The sequence below is a fragment of the Bactrocera oleae genome, chromosome 5 (genome assembly GCF_042242935.1).
Source record: "Bactrocera oleae isolate idBacOlea1 chromosome 5, idBacOlea1, whole genome shotgun sequence".
Taxonomy (NCBI): Eukaryota; Metazoa; Arthropoda; class Insecta; order Diptera; family Tephritidae; genus Bactrocera; species Bactrocera oleae.
In genome coordinates this window covers 71,801,406-71,823,195 of record NC_091539.1, presented here as the reverse complement: position 1 = coordinate 71,823,195, position 21,790 = coordinate 71,801,406, and the positions used below count along the sequence as shown (strand labels likewise).

The following is a 21,790-nucleotide window of genomic DNA, read 5'->3' as shown; positions in this document are numbered from 1 at the left end:
TCGCTTTAATAATCCTTTAGTATGCCTTTCCATATCTAACTCATTTTGCCTTTTTTTTTGTTTTTTCTTATCTGTTCTTAGTTGTAGTATAATGTGAGCCTATATACATACATATATATATAAGTATGTATTTATACGTCGCTTGCCAACAAAAAAAAAAAAAACAGAAAAGAAAATCGTACAAAACACAAATTGTGTTTAATTAGTGTTAACACTAATTTAAATGCTTTTATTTTTGAATTGAGCGAGACATAATATAGTAATATATGTGCGCTTTACGTATTATTTCTTTTACCAAAACTAACTTTAAACTAAAAGTAGAGATTTAAATAATCTAATTTCTTGCACATAAATAATCTGTATTTATAAATGCGCCGAGGTATATATGCATATTTAGCAGGCATTAACATACAGCTGTAGGTAAGTTTGTGTTAATACATGCATATTTATTCTGAATTTCGATTTACGCAACTCTTAATATCGTCGCTAATTAACTTTTAAACATTTTTTGCCACTAATTTGTGGTTGACAAATTCCCCACCTCGAATTCGTTGCGCTTTAATTTTATAATTTGTTCACAATTCACAGCTTTTTGTTTAGTTGTCTTTTCAATCCGTCGCTGTTGTTGCCTTCTTAGTAAGTTGTCTGGTCAGTTTAGGCGTGCGCACATGCGCATGCGCACGCGTTTTGGCGCGCCACTATGCCAACCGACAGCAGCTGGCGCCTAACAGCAACTCCAATTTACCCCGACTCCACGACCCGGCTGTTGGCGCATGCACGCTTTTGCTGTTGTTGTGTCGTTGTTGCCGAACATTTTACAAATACTATTGTTGCATTTTTGCTCGGCGTAAAAATGCTGGTGGTGTGACTGCAGCAAATTACAAAGAAAACAATTGTTTAGTTCACGCATTGGCGATTACTTTTTTATCTCTACATCCATGAGCTACGTACAGTTGAGTACATATTGGGTTTGAAAGTGGGGCGTGGATATGATGCTGTCGTAGCGTTTAGTTGCTCTAAATGTCAAGCAGCAACGTGTTGCTCATGCATATATACTTTTCCTTTTTTATTGAAATATTGCGCTCGAGCGTGGCACACTCCGCTGTTTCATTATCAACCGTGACTTCAGTAACTAAAGTTGTTTATAAGTGTATATATATATATATAAACATATATATGTATGTATATAAATGGCGTCAGATAGGGGAGGCTTCATGTTATAAGTTCGAATAGAAAATCAAGGCCACGTTCTTTTTGAAGAACTTCTATGAGATCGCTAAAGAAATGCTAGAGTTACCAACCGCCATCCTCCAACCTCAAGCCGCAAGTCCATTTATTTTGTGTGGACTTGATTCATATTAAATCAGCCGTCAGTACGATGTCAGGGAGCTTATATAAGCGTGTATATGCACACTTGCACATCATGTATATAGTCCACATAGTCATGATATTTTGAAATATCAGATCTCAAATAATAATAATTACTGAATTTTTATTGTAAACTACTAAGACTTAAGTAAGCTTTTTAAAAACAACAAAGGATCACTTAATCCGTCACCGACAGGGCACTTGCGAATTGCCAAAAAAGCTTTAGAACAAACAAGTAGGGAAGAGCTAAGTTCGGGTGGAACCGAACTTTTTATACTCTTGCAACTTTGCAACGATGAAAGGAAAGAAAGTACCTTCAGTTATTAGGAAGACTTTATTTAAAAAAAAAATTTCGCGAAACAATTCAACATTCATTATTTATTGCACTTTTAGTAGTTTTTAACGGTACCGTTATATATAGTCATATAGCTTGAGTGGGTTAGGAGATATATATATATAAATTATTAGGAGGCGCAGCCACGCGCACTTTCAAAAAATGTTTTCGACCATAGATGGCCCTCTCCAGTAAAATCTTCTGTACCAAATTACAGATATATGTCTAAATTTCATGCTTAGTTAAGCCTTATTGTGGACGTGGCAGTGGTCCGATGACGCCCATCTACAACACCAAACTTCTTATGGTGCCAAGGATCATGTTGATTTCATAAAGATATCTGTATTTTTACTTCAGCTTAAGCTTGCACGTAAGGACAGACAGACAGATATCCGAATTTCAACTCGTCCCGTCATCCTTATCATGTATATTTACATAACTCCATATCTATCTTGATTAGTTTTAGGTGATACGCACAACTAAATTACTCTGTAACAACATGTTGCAAGAGTATAAAAATGTTTGGAAGTAAAACATTCAATTATATATGATGCCTAGTATATGAACCTATGTATGGATAAACATAGATTAAAAATTCGCTGAGAAAAGAAACTCAACGCCGAATTCCACAATTCAAAAATGTTGAGCCAATACCAAGGGTCGTGGTGGGGGGAAAAGGCACATGGTGTTTGCGTTCATATGTACATACACCATATACATACTTTCTACATACACGTATGTAAGTGTGGTTAGGTTATATTTGGCATGCGATTTTTCTTTACTGTTTAACAATTTCTGGCTGTCGTCCGCTGTTTGTTACTGTCCCAACTGCATACTTTTCCGTGTGCTAATTTCTATAAATGTTAGATGTGTGTCTGTTGTTATCGTTCTTGTTGTTGTTATAACATAGTGGTTGGGCACTTGCTACGGACTGTGTTATAGTTTGTCGTCGCAATTTGCAAAAATTTTTCATTGTGAAAGGACCTTTAAAATGCGTATCAATCATGTCGGCATTGGTAATAAACTTAACAGAAATAAAAAGAAATAAAATACACTTATAGCGGGGAAATTGTTACTCATACGCCATGGTGCTGCGGAATTTTACTCACGTATGCAAAAGCCGATTGAAGAAGCTACACACTGATGCACAGAAAAACAAACGATCCGCGAAGCTGGGTAAGCGTTCTTATAAAATGCAAACAATATTAATGTGCGAAAATAATTAAAAATTGGGTGATTCTCAATAAATTACATGTAGAATTATTGCGTAAAAATCAGCAATTTTTTCATTTGATTTGAAACGATTTGCCAATATTTGATAAATTTTCACTTACCGCTACACATTCACATCTGATGCAGTACATGACACCGAATGGTGGACCAAGATCTGCGAACCAGGTGGAGCCGATCTCCCGCACTGTCTTCCCAAATTGACATTCCGAAACTGTAACGAAAAAATTTTAAATGTAACATTAAAGAAATGCCAATAATAAAAAAATGAGCTTTTTAAAATTTAACACAACATTTTGTTTTCTTAATACTGCTTGGCAACACAAACAAAAGCTAAAGCTGTAAAAATTATTAAAGCTTATATAAGTGAAGTAACACGCTTATCTATGCGTACATCACATTCGTTCTTTCGGTTCGTAAGTGACCAGCAAGCAATTTCAATTTAAGCCAATAAGCTGCAATTAACCCAAATCATTGCTTCGCCACACAAATTGCCTTGCAAGGCTGAGTCAGCTCGCTGGCTTGGTAATTCATACGAACACTGTTTTTGTTTTCACTTGTTGTCTGTTTTTTAATATTTTTATACTCTTTTGATTTGATTTCTGCCTTTTAATAGTTTTTTCCTGTAAATTTCAGAGCATATAAAGTATGTGCTTGTCGTTTTTACATATTTACAAAGGTATGTATGTGGGTAGTCTGTTAATTATGTTGCTGCACCCGTGTACGATATTTGCTTAAAATTAATTGCTTCCTTTGCTTTGTTGCCAAAGTGGCGCTGGTCGCTTACGTATTATCGCTTGTTACATGGTTGTTAGTGCTTTTGTTGCTTAGATGTTATATAGTTTTATTGGTGTTCGGCTTTTGGCTTTTTGTCTGCGTGTTCTGCTTTTATTTCAGCTGATTGCTGCGCCGTTGCGTTGCGTCGCTGCGCTCTAATCGCGCAATAGCCAAGCCAAATAAATTGCTCAAAATTGCTGGCGCCCGTCAATCAACGTAAACTTGCCATTATTGATATTCGTCGATGATGAGTTGATTCTGCTGCCACTGTGGCCCTGTAAATTTTGCCTCCTCCCTGCACACATCCGCCCACTAACTCACAATGTATGTGGTCTAGATCATTTTGTTTATTTATATTCTCATTTTATATTTCCCCGATTTGATTGGTTTTTAGTAGTGCTTTTAATTTTCAATTGAAGTCTTAATTTCATTTCATTCCCAACGACATTCAATTCAGTTCAATTCAATTTGGCACAATTCACTCCACAATGCTTATACGATAGCCAGTGAATTACAGACCGAACCTCTGAATAGCCGACTCGTCGGCCGAACAATCAGCCAAGTGGTGATTCGTCATCAATGCCATTTTCCGCTAACAAGTCGGAGGCAAAGGCTCCATGACATCCCTTTTGCTGATCTATTTGTCATTGTGCTGATTTTGATTTAATTTTTTTCTATACGCTCAGCTTTTCACTCAGCTATAAACCCCATTTTGCTCACATAAATTAATGAAAAGCGATGCAGCAGACAACCACGCGTAACATATAAATAAGAAAATCTTTTAAATTTAATTAAAGAAATTTACGTCTTGTGTATTTTTATACAATACTTTTTCGCGAAAATCAACCAAAATCTGGGAGAAAATAAGCAAACATGAACGACGGGATCACATCAGACGGTGAGAAATGCCAAAGAAATGATTTTAAATTTAATTAACGATGTATATTTTCGAAAATGTTGGAAAAATAAATAAAGCAGCGACACACAGACGTGGAAAATTAAAACTTTACACAAGAAAAGAAGAATAAAAGATAAAAAAGAATACAAACAGCAACTAAAAGCAGCATAAATGAAACAGAAATGAATAAAAATTTTCAGGGACACTAGTCGAATGCTCCGTCTCTCCGCGGAAGTGAACGGAGGAAAGGCACAGAACGACCGAAGTCAGCTACGGACACAAGCAGAAATTGATAATGCAAAAGTGAAATCATTCGGAAAGATAAGTGCCTGTGAAATATATTGGTAAGAAATTTTCTATTATAAATTTTCATGCATCGCTTTTTAATTATTATTTATCGACATTAATTGGGGCCACCGAAGAGCCAATTACGGAATTTAATAGCTTTACTTGAGAGCATGCTTTTTATAACGTGTGCAATTAAATAACAAATAAAATATTGGGGCTAATATTAATGATAGAATTGAAAGTGTTTTTATTAATTGGAATTTACTTTATTCGGAAAATTATTTCACATGACTGAAAATAAAATAGAAATTAAAATGGTAAAAAGTACTTTTCTATGGAAGAATTAAAAATAAAAATTGTGTTGAATGCTTAAATTTAGAAAATCGAACATTTTCTACTTTATCTTCCATAGTACACTGAAAGCATAATAACTTTAAAACTACAGATTGCATTTGAACGAGGGTTTTTGTTATAATATGTATTTATATACACTATGTACATGTCTAAAATAATTATTTTCCAAGTGTAAGTACTCTTTTTAATTTCTCAAGTAAAAATTATTTATTGAGAATAGAAATCATTTCTATATTATTAAAAAAATCAAAACTTGATTTCCTCACCACACAATTTCAATGAGTTCAAGAGTTCAACACTGGATATCGCAACGAGATTGCTGCCATTAGCCGCTTCTAATTCGCCATAAGTGGGAATTAGTAGTTGCCAAAGCAATAAAACATACGATTCAATATAAATAGGCGTATACTGTAGAATTAAGCTTGGTTGGCCGTTTGAAAAGCTTTGTGGCAACTTTGTATGGCTTCCCACATTATTTCCTAGCATTAAACGGTTTGTAACGGTTTCGGGTTGACATAAAATCTAGCGAAAATCTATAGGTCAAAGCCAAGTAATATTGAAAATGTATGGTTACTAGTTTCTACAACAACAAGTCGTACAATTTGCGTTGTAATAAACGTTGACAGCTTGTTGCTCTTGTTGGTATGAAAAGTGGCGTTTATGGCAACACACAGTCGTCGCGTTAACGCTCAACCCACTGTTTGACATATTAAAGTCAATTTAAGCTGAACAGGAGACCGAAATGCATGGCAGGTCTTGCAATAACTGATTAGCTATGTATGTACATATGTGGAATCATAAAAATCAGTAAATAGCTCGGTATATATTTAAACTTTAAATTCAGATTAATTTGTTTAAATTTTTTTACAGCCTGAGAAGGCCCCTGTTGATTTCCAACGTGATTTCACGCTTACAGTTCAATCTATCACACGCCGGCATTACGCTGCTGCTGTCAACAATCATAACAAACCCGCACAAGCAATCAGACCATTGATTTACACTAATTGACCGGCAATAAAATCCAAATGAGCAGTAAAAATTATCCAAATAATTGTTGTATTGGATGTAAACGAACGTGTGGGGTTATAAAAATTCCAGAAATAAGCTGCATGTGCCACACACGAAAAAGGCAAGGGCGAGCCGAAAACAACAACAAAAGCAAAACATAAAAATTAATATAAAGTGAAATAAATAACAAGAACGAAGCAAGTCGAAATCGGACATTTCAATGGAAAACGAGATGACTTCAAAGAGGACAGCGGGGTGTTAAAGAAACGAAATCGAAAAAATAGAAAGCAACCTGTGGTCACACTGATAAATGACGGACCGCGCACCGTATGCTTTACGACACATTTGTGCATAACAGCAACATATATGTAAATAAAAGGCGGAGATAGGCTTGTTGGGGAAGTGACGCATAGCGCAGAGCTGCGTTCGAAGGTGTCAAGGCAACGGAACGGTGGAATGCTTGAAATTAAATCATTTGTCTTCTTATTCATACACATTTTTAACGAAAAGTATACTTTTATCTTTGGCTGTTGGATGTTGGCTGACTGGCAGAGGGACCCTGAGGTTAAATTTCAACAGCTAATCTTAAAATGGTGTGAAAATCATTTAAGATTACGCCTGGTCTGTCGCTGGTTGGCGCGCATTGTGGTTGTGGCTGTGGCCGAAGTGAATTTGTGTTAAAATTTTTCGTTTCTTTTATTGTTTTTGTATTTATCACATAACGAAAGAATGTGAGGTGAGAAATCTGTGATGATTAATAGTGGCGAAAAGGGAAAAGGGTGTTGGAATGCTGTGTTGGAAACGAAACAATAGAAGTGTAGACAAAGCGGTGAGGGCAGAATAAGAGAGGGAAATAAATCGCTTGAATGGGAGGGAGAACAAATCGAAAACTATTTCGTTACTATTTACATTACTTTGCTATACGTTACATGATGTCACATTTGAAGCAAAACAACAATTTTTATACATATGTACCAACAATCTTTAGTGGCGCCAAACCCGAACCGTTCTAGTATCCGCTCAATCGACCGCGCCAAAAAAAGATGCAGATGAAACAGCGAAATAAGCGCAAAAGTTGAGAGGAAACGGTCATTAGCGGCGCTGCGAAACATTTAGGTGCTACTTCAATTACCACGCAATAGCAATAAATCAAAAGAGTGCGCGACGTATCGACCAAATCGGCTGTCGAGTCTGGGTTCTCGACTATCGACTATTCGACGTCAAAGCTGTTGGCCAGCGGCGCTGCTGCGGCCTCACGCTATTACAAATGACAAGCAGGCAAAGTGGGCAAATGTCGATTGAATTGAATTAGAGAATGTAGGAAGTTGTCTGATGGGGCAAGCACCAACAACAACAACAATAATCAAAATGTGTAAAAAGTAAAAACTGAGAGTGAACTGCAAAGGCATAGGAGGACACAAATAGTAAGAACAAAAGCAACAGCAACGACAACAAAATTGGCAGACAGATAAGTTGCCAGCCCAAAGTGGGCAAAAAGTGGGCGCAATTGTTGCCGGCGCATCGCTGCAACGCTAATGTATGTTCGTACGTATGTAACTGTGGTTTTATGCACATAAAGCGGCAATAAGCACTAGACTTTTTAGGTAGACTGAATGTACGCAACAACAAAATTGCCAAAGTGGCGTCTAGCAGCCGCCAAGCGCACTGTGCACACACTGACGCATGGGCACATTGACGCACACGCAATAGCACGCAAGTCACATGCAGGCCACTCTGTTCTAGCCATATTTTGTTTGGCGTTTTTGCGCCTTTTTTCCGTTTGTGGCTTTTTCCATTTTTTCGATGCGTTTACTTGATATGTTTTGGTTATTGCCACAACCGTTTGTGGATGGTTGTCGTTTTTATTTTGTGCGCGAGCGTAGGATTTTGTAACTTTTAGAAATAAATTGGCAGTTGCCATGGGTGATTTTGGCCTGCCCGCTATTGACTCATACATTTCATTTATAATCTGTGTCAATGCATAAACAATATTACTAGTGTGGCAGATTGCATCCAGCTTGTTGCATAATTTTTTATAATTACTTTTTCTGCTGCCATATGAAAATATTTCTTCAAGCGAAAGTCTTATGGCAAAATTGCGTTGCACCAAACAAAAGCAAATTAAAAAACAACAAACACAATACTTTGTAAATGGTTTCGCAAGTGCAACATCATTTTCAACATTAAGCTTATTAAACTCGTAAGCCCTTAAGAGCTGGTACGCTTCACGCCTACTTAGACTTTCTTCACTACTTTGTGATACAGGTACGTACGTATGTATGTTATTGGCGTGGACTTATGTTAAAATCGCTTATAGACAGCATGTCGTGCTAGAGCGAGCGTAGGAAGTGCTTGGTTTTACAAATTACTACCAGCGGCGAATGCAAAATTGCACTCAACTTTCGTAGAGCACACACCTTAATTTGAACGTAGCGATTAGCCGCAGTCGGCAACACTTCCGGCACGAAAGACGGAAATTCATTTATTGTGACTGCCTTTTTGATAGTTACCAGACACATACAAACATAATAAATAATATAAACATATAATTCTCGAATATCTCTGTCTTTACAAAGTCTTTCAACAACTCATTCGCCTCATAAAGCACACAACTTGACATTGACAAATTTCCAAAATTTCCACACGCCAGGCTCATCGATCAGCGACGCATTCGCTTCATTTCACGGCGAACACTCTGCTTGCGAACACTACCAACCGCACATTCGTTAACGCACACAGCGTGCCCCGCGATTAGCGTGTTGTCGATCATCGCGAAATGCTGAATGAAATGGCCTACATAACCATTGCTTCGAACGCCACACACACACAAGTGCACTTGTTAAATAAATACACAAATTTAGCTTTAATCGCAACTGCTGATTTCCACGTATGTGAGAATGTGTATGCTGCCACTGCGCTGCTTACAATCACTATGCCCATTGTCTCTGCCGCCGTCGTTGCCAACGCTACCAATGTTGTCGGCGCTGCTTTTGTCTGCTACATATCTATTTAGCAAATGAATTGGCGGCGGCCTCAAATGCGGGGCACACACCACTTGTAGTGGGGAAAGTGGGGCGACGCGATGGCAATGCGCCCTGTTATTGCTGTTGACAGCAGCAATGTGAGCAGGCGTGTGCGAATGTGTTCGCCAGCAGCAACAGCGGCGCCAACAAGTGTCAAGCACTCATTAATGACAGCTGCAAAATAATTACGCAAATAAAAATTAAATGTCAATGTACATATGTACAATTTAAATGTTTTTGTGGCTTGTACATGCACATAACCACATATATATCGATATTTTCGCTGACATTCCTTTTGGTGCTAGTGTGACAGCCTTAGCGCCACTGCTTATGCCTCTCTTCTTGATTTGCCATCACGCTATGGCATCGCGCTGAGCGAGTGTGTGAGTGATTGCTAGCTGACTGCCTGACTCATTGGCTGGTTGGCTGATCAACTGACTGACGTGCGATGTCGGACAGCGGCTGAATGTCATAGGCGTACTTCTCACACAAGAGTGCGTGTACATACCATACATATGCACAGATGCATTTGTGTGTGTGTATATGTGTATATGTGTAGTGTTCCGGCAGCGTTATATTTGCACTGGTTTTTGACTGATTAGCAAAGCAACAAATTTCATAATTGATTTATTTTTCACATTTTTATTATTTCTTCATTACACGTAGACGCACAAGCTCGTGTAAGGTGTACAATGTGTAAATTTTAAAATTCCCGTACTTTTTTTTAATACACTCGGCTGTTAGTTTGGTGCTATGGAATTGAAATTAGTTAGTTAAAATTTTAAGCTTGACTGTAGATAATTTTCCAAATCACAGAATCAATAAATATGCAAAGCTTCAGACAAATATATTTTATTATCTTAAAAATATGTTTCTATTTTTTTTTTTGATTTTAATTAATCAATGTTATATTTTGTATCTATTATTTTAATGAATTAATTAAAATATTTAATACTTCTTTAATTATACACAGGAATTGTTAATTTCTTTAAGTACTGTTGCATGACTTCATTACCAACAAAGTAAATTACTTTTTATTCAATTTTATTCAATTTAATTTGTTAGTGACAAAAGACCAGCCAAAACTCGGCTTTGAAAGAAACATAAGCGAAATCGTTGTTGACGCCACTAAAATTCAAAACAAATGGCTATTTAATAGCGGCTTAAAGCGCGGCTTCCACTGATCTCCTCAGCGCTGAAAGGAACAGAAAAACAAACGTACATATTATACATGCTCATAACAATAAAGACGAGGTGGGACGGGTCGACGGAATACCGCAGTGGCACATAAATTAACTGCGAAAGTACATGAGTGGGACAAAAGACGGAGAAAACGACCAGCGATTTGCATAAGCAGCGACAAATGCAAATACCATTTTTATACCACAACAAAAGCAACAAAGAAATGACAAAACGCTAAAACTTATTCAAAAATAAATCCTCAAGGTGGTGTTGGTGAAGAAAACTCTTGAAGATGTTAGAATTAATTCGACGCAATAGTATCGAGGCCGCGACACACGTACACACCATAGGCATACACGTACATACATGTACATGTATATACATGTGTGTGGGACAGTTCGGGCGATGGGTGAGTAACAATTTCAGCTTGAATAATTTTGTTTGCACCCTGCTTTAAATTTAGACAAATTAGTATTCACGTGCTACTTGCTGATAGCAGAAATACTCATGTACTTGTACATATGTTTGTTACATAAAAATAGTACTACCGGCATGCAGATGTGTACTTGTACACACATATGTATGCGTCTAATCGCGCTAAGTCGTGTCGCTAACATAAAAGGACGCTGACGTATGAAGGCTTATGAAAACAAGATGTAGCTTTTGATTAGCGACGAGTCAGCTGAGCGGCCTACAACGATGCTGGAGCCTAATACGGTATATCAGCCTACTCACACACACACTAGCACATGGGGGGAGATTGGGATTGAGTTAGTAGCGCTAAGATGATAAGTCAATTGACAATGCTATTGCTTGTCTGCTGTTGCCGTTGTTTTTGCGCTGATGTTGTTGCTGGCGTTAATGGTGTTGACATCGTATTTATTATCAGATTAATGTGAAACACTCTTTAAACAGCGGGTAGAGGGCAGCGGTAGCCCACAACTGAGGGCTGTTGATGTTAATTAGTAACAGGCAAGCAAGCAGAAGCTTAACAGGTGAGGAGGTCGTTCGCTGGCATGAAGGCGCCGAAGCGTCGAATTGTTGAGTAGCAAGCAAATAATACAAAACTATAAATATTTAACATTTCAGCTTTGAAAGCGTTGGCGCCATTTGTATTTATGCGTTCGCCGCTCAATGTGCTCTTGTGTGTGTATGTGTGTGTGTAGCGTTATGTTTGCGAAAAAATTATAATAACGCTTACAAACTCATGAAGCTCAAGTGTATGTGTATGTGTATAAGTGTACGTATGTATGCATTTTTGACATTTGCCGTTTGTTTTTTCACTCGGGTCCTGTTCTTTTTAATTCGAATTTTATGTTGTTGGTGTGGCGCCAAATTTGCTTTTACGAGCAGTAGCCGACCGCACAAAGTATGCGAAGGCAATAAAAATTTGTTGAAATGTGGCTAATCAATTCTCAAGCAAAAATGAAAGAAATGATAGACACACATATATATGTACATATGCATACTTATATAAGTATATAATATTTTTTGATGATTTTTATAAATCACTTTTTTATAAATATGATAGCAATTTACGTCGTCTGAAAATGAGATAATAATAAATACATGCGTATGCGTACACAAGTGACGACGTGAGTTTCTTAGCATAAATAAGATTTAAAAATTAGTTGCAAAGTCGTTTCCAATGTCCCAAAGGTATCATATTGTTTTTTTTATGCAAAGCGTATTTTTCAATAGAACAAACTGTCGACACTTTAATGAAGAAAATAAAACAAAAATGGTTTACATATAAAAATATGTGCATAAAATGAACAAAGCGCCGAAATGCGTAGCGTTTGGGAGTCACTGCATTTTAAAATCGATAATAAATGCAAATCAGCTACAGAAAAATTTCCCCGAAAACTTTCCATCAACTCATTATCTACTTTACATACATACGTATGTACGTATATCGACGTACATATGTATATACATACCTACATATGTGTTTAGCCAAAGGAATGAAACAAGCGATGAAAAACGAATTTTCAAATTATCTTGTTATATATTACCCAACAACAATACAAACAAAATTTAGTGCCCAATCAGCAGAGCTCAAGAATGAAACGCCGGCCAAACATTGTCTCCCAGCTTCACTCTCGACGCAGCCCCGTCTGCTGCCAGCGTTGAGCTGATTCGCCATTTGAAGCGCCAATTTTGGTCGTTTGTTGTCATCACTCATCAAAGTCATGAAACTCGAGCGAACAATAACAACAATTAGCTCGAAATTTATTAAAAACATGTTAATTTTTGATTTCTTGTTAATTAGCTATGCCAGATATTTTCCTTTTGCGCTCTCTGATATCAGCTATCTCGTTATTTTTGTATGTGTGTATATACACACTAATTTGTAGACTAATTGCTTATATAATATTTATAGCAGCTGTAAATTTATCTGCTAATCGAATATGTATATAATTAAGCGCCTAATTTGCTGCTTATATAATTGTGGACTTATAATAATATTATAACTGGTTGCTGATGGGTGTACACATGCATACAAACACATGTAATACTGAAAAATATTAGAAAATTCAATTTATCAATTCCCGTACTACAACTTAATCTCAAACAATGTGATTTTTCTCCAACTCGTCTGTTGAATGGCTGTTTGAGCTGACCACTTAGCGGCTTCGTGATAAGTCAATGTGTCAGTCGCTCTTAAATGGCTTTCGGTGTAACACAAATAACTAATACTGCCGAGATAAACGACTAGTATGTTTCCTGAATTTCTCTTCCTCATAACGGTCACTTCAATTAAATACATACATACGCGTACATAAAGCATTAGAGGCGACAGTGTGCAGGTGTGTGTTGTGATGTGGCACCTCTGCTATTTCACTTGGAATTATTTTGTTATTTTCCATTTTCAATACAATTAATGCATTATCAGTACTATTTATGGTCGTAAATGACAAAAGCAATATTGGAAATAAATAAGTGAGAAGTAAGCAAGTAACATTGACAACAATGCAGCAACAACATAACTCTTCACACATTGTACAACACATTGTACAACACATTTATTATATGTGTATGTGTGTTTGATCACTTGATAAATTAATCAACATAAGCTGGTTGCGAACAATTGGCGGCAACAAAAAGCAAAAAAGCAAGAATACTATATCCAAATCATAAGAAATCCAAACTTTATTGTACACACACACACACACTCATAAGTTGCATATACATGTATGTGCATTGTAATGCTTGATATGTGATCGAGTTTTAATCATTACGGATGTGTTTAACGAAAATGGCAAAAGGTTGATAGTCTGATTCGAGTAATTAGACGGAGTAGTACTTGTACATTACTTCTTAATGTGACTGACAGTCAGTTAATGTGGAGAGGTTTGCAGTTATACATATATGTATATAAGTAATATATACTTAAGTAAAAGTCCGAAATAAATTGTTTATAAAGAAACAGTGATATATTTGTTAGACATCCATACATCACAACTATACACATACAAAAACAGTTAGTTACTAGTGCCATTTGCAAATTTAAGGCTGTCGAATGCCAACTGGGGAAAATTTGCTCTTTTAATTATACTTTTATATTTCTTCGCGGGAAATTTCTGAAATGACTGTGTACTCTTTTTTCTTCTTTCTCATAAACTTACACACATACACACTCAAACATGTGTGCAGTTATAGGAATGCATCATCTTACATGTGATCATCAAACAATTTTCAATTTTTCAATGACTTGCGTTTGATTCTATTGAAATTTGTAACAATTAAGCGATATATAATGATTACTAATTGGAGATAAGCAAAATGTTGACATTTCAAGCTTTGTTTCACTGCCGTTTTGTACTCTTGCAACATGTTTCTACATAGTATAATAGTTTTGTTCGCGGCATATATCGGCCAATATATGAGCTACTGCTTAATAAAATTAAGTGGATGTATTTTCCTCATAATGGTCAATTTTTATGCCTAAAATGAGTAAAATCTGCTGAAAACTTGCCTTACTCCCATACCTGAATGAAACTCAGGGAGCATTTTATTCTGTAAATAGTATGTTGTATTGACAAAAATAGATAAAATCGAGTTAATACCCCTATCTCTCATATACCTAATATAAGATTTTCAAGACTTCCGGTTGGCCGTATGTCATATATATCAGTCAATATGTAAGACATCTTAGCAAGATTTACTGAACTTATTATATTGGATATATTATAGTTTAATGCAGAAAATATGTGAATCCCAACCACCTTCCAAATATTGCGTCAATGTCAAAACTAACTCAATCAGCCCATTCCTTTTTCTGCCCCCAATATAGCCTGTATAATAATTTCCGACTTTTCACTGACAAAATGTGTGATACTTCAATAAAAGTAAATGAACAAGTTTTCTCAAAACTTGTCTGGGAATATGAATGAAATTGGTCGAGACTTTGGTCCAAACCTTATATCCCTAATATAATGAATTGTGATCATCATCACATCAATTCATTATATTAGATTTAGCTTCTTCAGTTGAGGTTATATCGAATATATCTCATTTGAAGATGATTTTAATATAATTTTAGCTGACATGAAGTACAAGTAAAATACAGTAATAAAACTAAGTGAGACTGTGACCTATAACATAACTTAATTAAATACAAATTTGATTGTAATCCATTTACGATTTCATCGAATAATGAATGTTGAATTCTTTGGCAACATTTTTTAATGTAAGTAAAGTTTTCCTAAAACCTGGAGATACTTTCCTTCCTTTCATCTTTGCAAGTTGCAAGAGTATAAAATGTTCGGTTACACCCGAACTTAGCCTTTCCTTACTTGTTTACGTCTGTATTACTAAAATTGAATTAAGCTGTTAGACTTGGCATTTTATATGTAGTATATAAATGAGTTTATTCATTATAATCTGATTTCTTTATTATATTCAAAAGATGAGTATGTGTGTGTGCGATAACGGTTGGTACACCAGCTAGTCGCTCTTTGTAACTGAATATAAAATTTCATATAATACTGAGTTGTTTCTCTATAAATAATTAATAATCAATAAGAAATCAATTAAAGAAAATGTGAAACGCTTGACTCGCATGCGTGTGTAGATGTATGTATGTATGTGGTGTGAATAGGTGTCGGAATGTAAATGCGCAAGGTGCTACTGTAATAAACGCCCAGCGTTTTAATGTCAAGCGAGAAGTGTGCATACTAACCATGCGCCCTGACGGCTGATGGCATTGGAACTGCTTACTGCTGCGCCACCAACTATGCGGTGAGGCGGTTATGCAGGCCATCGTTAGTTAGCTGTCAGCCACCCGCTATAAATGCATTTGCTACTGCGCACGCCCATTTTCACAACGCTTAGCACATATTGGCGCACATGCCGCTATGTGGATTTAGTCTTTTGTTGTTGACTTTAGTTGTTGTTGTTGTTGTTATTTCGTTCAATCAACAATTTTTTGCTAAATTTTATTATTGTCGCATTGTTTACGATTGCCGTTTAGCGCTAACATTTAACAGCATTAGTTTTATATTGGCTCGTAATGTTGTTGCTGATATTACTATTGCTATGTGTGTGTATATATATGTATGTATATACTTGTACTTATATGTATTTATGTGTGTATTTGGCTTGTTGTGGCGCCAGTCGCGCGCTTTTGCACATTTTTAGCACTGCGCTATTTTGCATTTTTCATTAGCTACATACACACACACGTATACGTATATATGTAGGCGTGTTAGTGTGCATTTGTTGCTAGAAATATTATTTATTATTTGTACAAATCACCACTTTATTTATAAATCAATTTTAATTCACATTTCCATTTGTTCGCTTTAAGTCACAATCATAAATATATTACACGTTCAAATACATACAGACATTCACATGCATGTATGTATGTATATACAAACATTGCTACGCGTGATATTCAGTGTCATTGAGGTTGGTTATTGGGATCCGATTTACAATTTCCATGCGGTTTTTGTAAATTTTTGTTTTTGTATTTAGCAACGACGCTTGATCGTCGTATCTTCTGCTGATATTTAATTTTTATGTTACGAGTATTTATTTACAGTTAAATGCCACACGCCCACATTTCTTCGCAGCGCTTATTATTGCGCGCTACGCTTAATTTTATCTTGGCGTCTCGCCGCGCCTCGCCTTGCAACACTTCGCTTCGTTCGCTTTCCGCCCCCTCACTATTTGTAGTATTATTTGTTATTGCCGCTGTTGGTGTTGTTTAAAATAAACACAACATTTGCATTCCGCAACGCTTGGCATTTTGTACCGCTTTCTGTCCGTCTCACACGCTCCCCTTTAATTTCTGTTCAGCAAAACAACTCGTTTACCTCTGCACTGCCATTCATTTAAATAAATCGATAATGAATGCATGCATTGTATGTATGTATGTATGTGTATATGTACGCATGTATTGGGCCATTCGCGTAAAGTTGTTGTTTACATTTGCAATGTTGCAATTGCTTTCAACGGACTGTGAAGGCTTGTGGTTTAAATTCCCTAAATTCTCTCTTTACTCACACTTCCTCACTTGATTTCATACAAATTATTTATTGAATATTCCAATTGGGTGTAATTCTAATTTGAACTTCATTTTACTACATTCTACAAAGTCAGTCGATTTCTACATTCTAATGCTTGCAAACTTATGTATGGTATATACTTATATACACATGTATGTATATGTATATGCTTAGAGGCCTACATATACATTTGTATATTTGATTTTTTGTTACTGCTTTTACTATATGCATATTACAATCTCTAATTTATCTTCCCGCTAGTAAATCACCAAAAATAACAAAAATGTATACAAAACAAGTATATATTTGAATCTGTATATGTGTACGCATTCCGCCAAAACGGCCGTAACAATAAATAAAGTATTACTCAAGCGAAAAATGTTTATAAATACAGCAGTTTATTTTTGCAACTGATCTGGCGTCGCTGGCTGTTGTTGTTGTTGTTACTATACGGTTTTGGTTGCTGGTGGCGTTGACTTTGCCGTTTTGGCGGCTGTCGTGTGTTGATGGCGACCACGCGAATTTACTACTAGGGTTACGCTGTCCAAAACACACAACACAAGTATACTTACATACTTATATATACATTTGAACACACATGCATACATATGCAAAATGCTATTCAATTGCCAATGACTTATTTTCAGAATTTTTTTTCCGACAAGCAATTATTTATTGTTTTGAAGCCCAACTAATGCATTTGCTGTGCTTATGGATTTTCGGATATGAAGACGTAAATGCGATGTTAGCTGCGATAGAGCACAGGTCGCATGACAAAATCTCGCTGCTGGCACGGCGTTCTCCAATTTGCAATGTCTCACTAAAGTTTGTTGCTGTGTTTGTTGTTATTTCTAAGCTTTTTTGTGTCCACTGTTTTGGTGTTGCCTTACTTGCATTATTTTCCATTCAACTGCATTCTCGTTATTCTTCCCGCGCCTGCTTTGTCACCACTGAAACTCACCTGAATTTTTTGAATGTGCGCCGGCTTGCTGCCATTTTAGCTACTGCTTATTCTTATTGTTTTCAGCAGAACTTTTCGCAATGAACTTTGCAATTGGAGCATACGAAAACAGAAACAGAAAATAAAATACAAAGAGTGTAATTCAAGAACAAGCGAAATGGAAACAATATACACTCAATTAATGTTTCCGAAGTGTTGATGCCGAGTGGCGTTTGGAAAAAACATGAAAATATGTACAAAAATCGTCTTATTTCGGGGAAGCGCAATTTGAGAGAATTGTTTTGCAACAAACCATAGTGTGCAAATAAGATTTTTTTCTACAATGCCATTATGGTGTTGTCATTTGTATATAAACACTGCAATACATATGCAAATATGTTACTTGAAAGTATTGACTTAATAAAATTTTTTAAAATTCTTCTGTTCAGAGTGTTTTATCTTCGTGCTCATCCCTTTTTTAATAGCGGGTTTCCTTGCTTGGTCTTCTTGTCACTCTATTTAGATACTCCCATTGTTCAAATCTAACTCGGTTTGTTCTTGCCAACTGTTTGGAGTTTTCGCAGAAGTTAGGTAAGGTCTTAAATGCGCCACTTTCAATCTGTCTTTGAATCTTGTTAAACATTGTACATTAAGCCGCTGCAACTGCAACCCGAACGCCAGCCGTCCAGCTGCTGGAGATACAATCTCCGATTATTCATATAACAATAGCAAAATTATTCGGTACTGTCTGTTATTTGTGTGTGTGTAATATACCATACATATGTTTTCATACAACATTGACGAAGTGAAGATCAGTCTGATCCGCCGAGCGCAAACTGAATCGGATTACAATGATAAAAAAGAAGATTAAGCGCAAATGCTGGTGCTGGTTGGTTCTTATTGCATGAAGTAATTGGTTAATAAGTAAGCGAAGAAAAGATGGGCTGTGAGTTTTACTCGTATTTAAAATAATTTGAGCAAATTATCAATAAATTCAGCAGTGCATATAATTGGATATTCTATTTTTTGTCTTTGTTTTGAAGAACACAACATCTTTCAGTTGAGCTGGCCACCCATTTGGTTCACATATAAAATCTGTCTTCAAGCACTCATCAAGAATATCTTTAAATGCAATACACTCAACACAGTGCGTTTGGCTCGACGGTTGCACGCCTTAGTTGTTGCTTCTTGATCATGCTTTCCTGCTGCCGATCTTAATGACTGCATGAAGAAGTACCTTGGATGGAGCGCCTTTTAGCAGCTGTGCGACCCTAGATCAACTTTCGACCGACTGCGTCGAGTGCGTGAGAGGAGGTGTGGCAGCTGCTGTGTTCGCCGTTCGCAGTGGCTCGCGCTTCATGGGCGGATTTAACTTGTTATGTGATTAAACACCAACAATAACTGCTTGACCTGTCCGTTGAAGATGGAAGAAAACGCCTTGTGCAGCATAACATGAGAAACTCATTAACTGATTGGAGCTGCACGGGCTGGCAAGAATCTGCAAAATCATCAAGGCATTGAAGGAAGTGTGCAACAGCCATGAAGCAAATCGTTTAGTTGTGATGTGAAACAACACATAGGAAGAGTCAAAGGGTAAGAGAGTTGTGGGCGTCGCCCCGGTTAATTATTGCAACACATTTGCGCGAAGAAACGAAATGTAGTTGACGAGCTTTTAACAGTAGTTGATGCTTATTAAATGATCGCCAGTTTTACAAACGCGCTTTAATGCTGAATTTACAATTTTTAGCGAAAAATTCTACCAAACATAGTGCTAACTGCAATAGATGAAGTTTTACCTGCCAGTAGCTAACCTACTTAATTAGAAATACATTCGTATGAATGAACACAGTAATAAAAAGGCTTGAGAAAGTCGTCCGCTTTTATGGCACAGTGTTCGTTGGTGGAGCTGCTTGTAATGGACACAATTAAAATTTAGCACCTCGTAAAGCCGTTGGCAATAAGCACTCACAATCACCACAACAGCAATGACTAATGTGCAATCAGTGATGCATCATTTTAGCGGCGCGGCGACGAGTGCCAAAAATAGCATCCAAGGTGCTCGAAATGGAACTGGAAATGACAAGAAATCCGTCGGTGCGTCTGTGCGTCTGTGCTGATAGTAAAAGTCAAATTTACAAATTCCTAATGTATTGGCAAAATGTGGTGGCACTTCTCGACACCACACTTCTTAAGGCGCAGTGTGGCGCAACACGGCGCGCAACAGCGACGCTACATAGGGGCTAATGTGAGGCGTGCACGCGATGTGCTAAAAATAGAGGCAAGCGCTGCTGGCTCACCGGTCGACCGGTGTCGAGACTGCACCAGCATTGGAATGCATATCCGGCTAGCCGACCATGCAGCTCTGGCGCTGAGTGGTTGCATGCCGCATGCCACTTGCCACTTACCACATGCCGAATGGATACCTTGTGCATAAGTTCATATTTAGCAGCAGCATGTGCCACAGTGTTGCCACCGTGTCTAAAATAGGTATGGCAAAATAATAAAAGACAAAGAAAAATCAATTATTTACTACAGTGTACACAATGTTTTTTTATTTTTTGTTGCCCAAATTGTAGCCACTTAATTTTGTTGTTTTAATTGAATTGTCACTTTGTTTACGGGCTGCGCTGCCGACCGCCGACCGCCTACATGGCGACAACGGCATCATCAATCTCCGCTTGCATGTGTGTGTGCGTTGGTCTGTGGGCGCTTACTCACTCGCACACACATGCAAATGAGCACTCGTGCCGTCGCTGTGTTCGACCCGAAACTGTAAGTGTGGGCTGCGCTCATACATAAATGTTGATTAACAAAACAACAACAATTTTGGTTATAAACGCCCAAAATGCCATATTCGGCTGCTGTAAGTGCCCGACCAGGCGAACGGCGTTATTTCTTTGATTTGTTGTTGCTGGTTTCTGTACACTTTTAATTGTGAGGTGTGGAAAATGTCTGTGGCTTTCGGAAGTATAGCTCAAAGTGCAACAGAACCAAAAACAAACACCACTGCAGATAACCATATCTAAATAAAATCATACACAGTGAATCGAATAAACAAAAAGCGTGGCGTTGCCGAATATGAAAAAATTGCTGTCTTTGGAGCATGCAACATTGTTGTCATTTATTGTTCACGCCTTGCGCACGCACCGACAACATTTCTTCAGTCTTTGGCGGCACACTTCCACAACAACATCTTGGCATTGGGGTTTCGGCTTTCACGCCACCGACTACAAATACACAATCTATGAAGGCATGTAAATACCAATTAACGTTTTTCACATCGCTCGGCGGATGCCAAATGAATGGCAAAGAAAAAGTAGTTGGTTTTTCTCGCGTTTCCACTTCCAATATCTTCTGAATGCGAGAAATATTTTTATGTTATTTTATTTGTTTTTACGTTGTTACTGCCACAATAGCCACAATAGGTAAACGCGAAGTGTGATAAATAAATAGTTACGAAATCGGAGACACAAAATATATTTGCAGCTGGTGTTGAATGCCACAAATTGTTTGTGTGCTTGCAATTAAATTTACTTACTGGTTTGACAGCGCCTTTGTACATGGAATTATTGCGAAACAAACTCACATACATACACACATATGTAAATAAGCATAAATTTGAATACCTACATTTTTATCAAAATAATTTGTCTAAAAATGTATTTTGCAATTTTCGCAAGAGCCTTAAATAGTTGAGGTTTTCTGAATTTTGAATTAAACAGACGAGCGTCGTTTAGAACTCACAGTAAAACATTTAAGTATATGTACATATGAGGCTTATAATTAGCGTTTTTTATTGCGTTTTGTTGAAAAGTGATAATGCAATAAAAACAACAGCAACATTTCACCACAATTCGATTATTTACTGCACTC

The 21,790-nt window shown here is 37.0% G+C and overlaps 1 protein-coding gene and 1 long non-coding RNA gene across 6 annotated transcripts in view; one reads left to right on the top strand and one right to left on the bottom strand.

Moving 5' to 3' along the window:
* sog (short gastrulation) overlaps positions 1-21,790 on the bottom strand; it is a 74,256-nt gene that overhangs the window by 21,138 nt on the left and 31,328 nt on the right. For all 5 annotated transcript variants that reach the window (XM_036365397.2, XM_070110491.1, XM_036365398.2 and 2 more), the window contains one exon: positions 3,037-3,146. In XM_036365397.2, the coding sequence (XP_036221290.2) occupies positions 3,037-3,146 (110 nt within the window). The remainder of the gene's footprint in view (positions 1-3,036; positions 3,147-21,790) is intronic.
* LOC118681314 (uncharacterized) lies at positions 5,811-7,001 on the top strand. The gene is made up of 2 exons (XR_004977032.2): positions 5,811-6,056; positions 6,120-7,001. It is a non-coding gene; the product is annotated as an uncharacterized lncRNA (long non-coding RNA).